At 54.7% G+C, this 2,879-nt stretch overlaps 1 protein-coding gene across 1 annotated transcript in view; it reads left to right on the top strand.

Moving 5' to 3' along the window:
* The first annotated feature begins 865 nt into the window (after nt 1-865).
* The window catches only part of CLDN11 (claudin 11), a 14,318-nt gene continuing 12,304 nt past the window's right edge, over nt 866-2,879 (top strand). The window contains exon 1 of the mRNA XM_021702651.1: nt 866-1,091. Coding sequence (XP_021558326.1) covers nt 866-1,091 — 226 coding nt within the window. The remainder of the gene's footprint in view (nt 1,092-2,879) is intronic.

Below are 2,879 nucleotides of genomic sequence, written 5' to 3'. Positions count from 1 at the left end.
TTCCTATCACAGAGGGTTGTTAGGAGAATGAGGTGATACATAAATATAAATGCATGCACACAGAACATGACAGTACAGCTGGATAAGTGTGAGTTGCTATTGTTATTGACACCGTTATTATGGCCATGGCCACCTCTGATGATCGTCACCCACAGGAAAGGATCATTTTCTTTCCGCTAGTAACTATGGAATGCTGGATGCTTCGCCTCTTTTCCTCAGGGCAGTTCTCAGCTCCTCTGTTGTTACTGTCCTGGGCGGTAGAGGAACTGTACCGGGCACCCTTGGGAGGATCACGGTCCCTGCTCTCAGCTGGGAAGAAAGAACGAATGGGGAGAAGGAGGAGGGATGGAGCAAAGAGGAGACCCAGAGGCAGAGATGTGAGACGGGCAGCAAGAAGAGAAAGAATTTGCAGCAAAACAGAACTCGCGCCTGACGCTCTTCATTTCTTGGACCTGGAACGAATTATTTTACTCTCCAACCTGGACCTCGCGACGCGGGCCTGAGCGCCCCCCTCCCTAACCCCGCTCCCCCCACACCCCATCCCGGGCCCCGCCCCGCGATTGGCCGGCTCGCCCGGGCCGTCGCCGATTGGCGCTCGCCGGCCGGGTCTACGGGGTTTAAAGAGGGGGGCGGGGGCGCACTGCTCAGCCGCGCCGCTGTCCCCGCCGTGCGCCTGTCGTGCCGTCGGAGCTGGGCTCGCAGCCTTTCCTGGCCTGCCGCCGCCTCCAGCGTCCCACGTCCGGCCGTCGCCGGTCAGCGGCTCGCGAGCGTGCGCAAGAGAGGACCGGGGCAGGCGCCGTCCGGTCCCGGGCGCGGGCACAGCAAGTGAGGGGCGAGGCCCGGGGACGCCGAGGTGGCGGCCACCATGGTAGCCACGTGCCTGCAGGTAGTGGGCTTCGTCACGAGCTTCGTGGGTTGGATCGGCATCATCGTCACCACGTCCACCAATGACTGGGTGGTGACCTGCGGCTACACCATCCCCACCTGCCGCAAGCTGGACGAACTGGGCTCCAAGGGTCTGTGGGCTGACTGCGTCATGGCCACGGGGCTGTACCACTGCAAGCCCCTGGTGGACATCCTCATCCTGCCCGGTAAGGACCCCACCTCTGAGTGGCTGCTCCTAACCCTGACCCTCGGGGCAGACTGGGGATGGGCGCATTAGATGGCGGTCACAGAAACACTGAAGACCTTAGGGCACATCTTTGACACCTTCAGTCCCACCTTGTTGTAAAGGTTAGTCCTGGCCAAGTCAGGGCCCTCCCAGCTCCGCCAGGTCCGTTCTCGTAGGCTGGAAGGGGGGTGGGGGGGAGCTGTCTTACTTTCCCCACCCCTTGCCCCTGCAGTGGGGGCGTCCGTCCGCCCACTCCCTGCCTCTACACCTCTCGGGTCCGATAGGGAGGTGGTGTCGCCCCCCGGAGGGCGCGCTCACACTGCGGGAAGGCGAGCCACCGTGGGTTGCCCGCTCCGCTCCAGCTGTGTCTCTGAGAGGGGAGAGGAGAGAATTGTCTAGCCTCCACCTCCTCCGACGCCAGGTGGGGGGGAGGGGAGGGCCCATCTTCACTTGCTTCCCTATTGAACAATTCTGGGCAACAGTTTCAATTCAGATGAAAACCTCGAGCCAGTTGGGTGATTGGCTAGATCGCAGGCTCCCCTTCGGGTTTTGCTCTTTCTCTCTGTCCTGCTAGCGGGTTTAGCCTAGACACGATTGCCTTCTGTCCCGCTAGCCTTTGAGGATGGTGCAAATTTAGTTATTTATTTATAAAGATTTTATTTATTTATTTTGAGAGAGATACAGGGAGAGGGAGAGAGCACGAGCGGGGGGAGGGGCAGAGGGAGAAGCAGACTCCCCACTGAGCAGGGGGCCTGTCCAGGGGCTTGATCCCAGGACCTTGAGATCATGACCCCGGCCCACTGAGCCACCCAGGTGCCCTGAGTTACCCATTTAAAAGCCTGTCCTGGTTTCTTTCATCAGCGGAGTAAGTGGGCCCCAAGGCCAGTCTGGGAGCCTTTGGCTTTGTGCCATCTCCTGGGAGATCCTTTAGCTCCCCTGGAAACTCTGCTCTCCCCTTTAAGCTTTCCCGCATGTGTAGTTGGAATCAATCCCCCTTCCTCCTTGCTGCCCTGGTATTTGACGCTTATCACCATCAGGGCGCATTTTGACTTTTTTGCTCATTGTGAGTGAAGTTTTTCTACCACATTTTAAATTCCTCCAAGATAGAGATGGCGTCCTACTCTCTTTGCATCTTCTGCACCAGGCGTTGCCACGGAAGCACAGCTGGTGCACACAATGCATGTCAGTCCTGCCAAGCACTCTCCTCTTCTCCATTTTTTAAAAATTAAAAAAAAAAAAAGGTTTTTTATTTAATTTATCTCTACACCCAACGTGGGGCTTGAACTCACGACCCCGAGATCAGTTGTCACTCACTCTATTGACTGAGCCAGACAGGCAACCCCTTCTACTCCGTTTTGAACTTCCAGAATGACAGAAGTCCTGGGAACCCAGATCTGCACTCACCTTCACTTAATGGCAGCCTTGGGTAGACCTGGGTCAGACTCTGGGATCCAGTGCTCATCATCTGGATAATTTAGGACAATTTCCTAATCTCTGTGAATCCCAGTTGTCTTCCTTTAAAAATTAAAATCAAACCAACCACCTCTCTTTCAGAGTTGTTTTGCTGGATTAAATGCGATAAGAAATGTAAACCTCCTTTGGTAGTAGAGGCTTCATAAGTTGCTGCTATGATTTTTTATTAAAAGCTGGGCATGGTATTTGTAGGAATCTGACTATAGCATAAAATCACTTTCTCTTTCTTTTCTTTCTTTCTTTCTTTCTTTCTTTCTTTCTTTCTTTCTTTCTTTCTTTCTTTCTTTCTTTCTTT

The sequence above is a fragment of the Neomonachus schauinslandi genome, chromosome 1, assembly GCF_002201575.2.
Source record: "Neomonachus schauinslandi chromosome 1, ASM220157v2, whole genome shotgun sequence".
NCBI lineage: Eukaryota > Metazoa > Chordata > Mammalia > Carnivora > Phocidae > Neomonachus > Neomonachus schauinslandi.
This window is presented reverse-complemented; position numbering and strand designations above follow the sequence as displayed.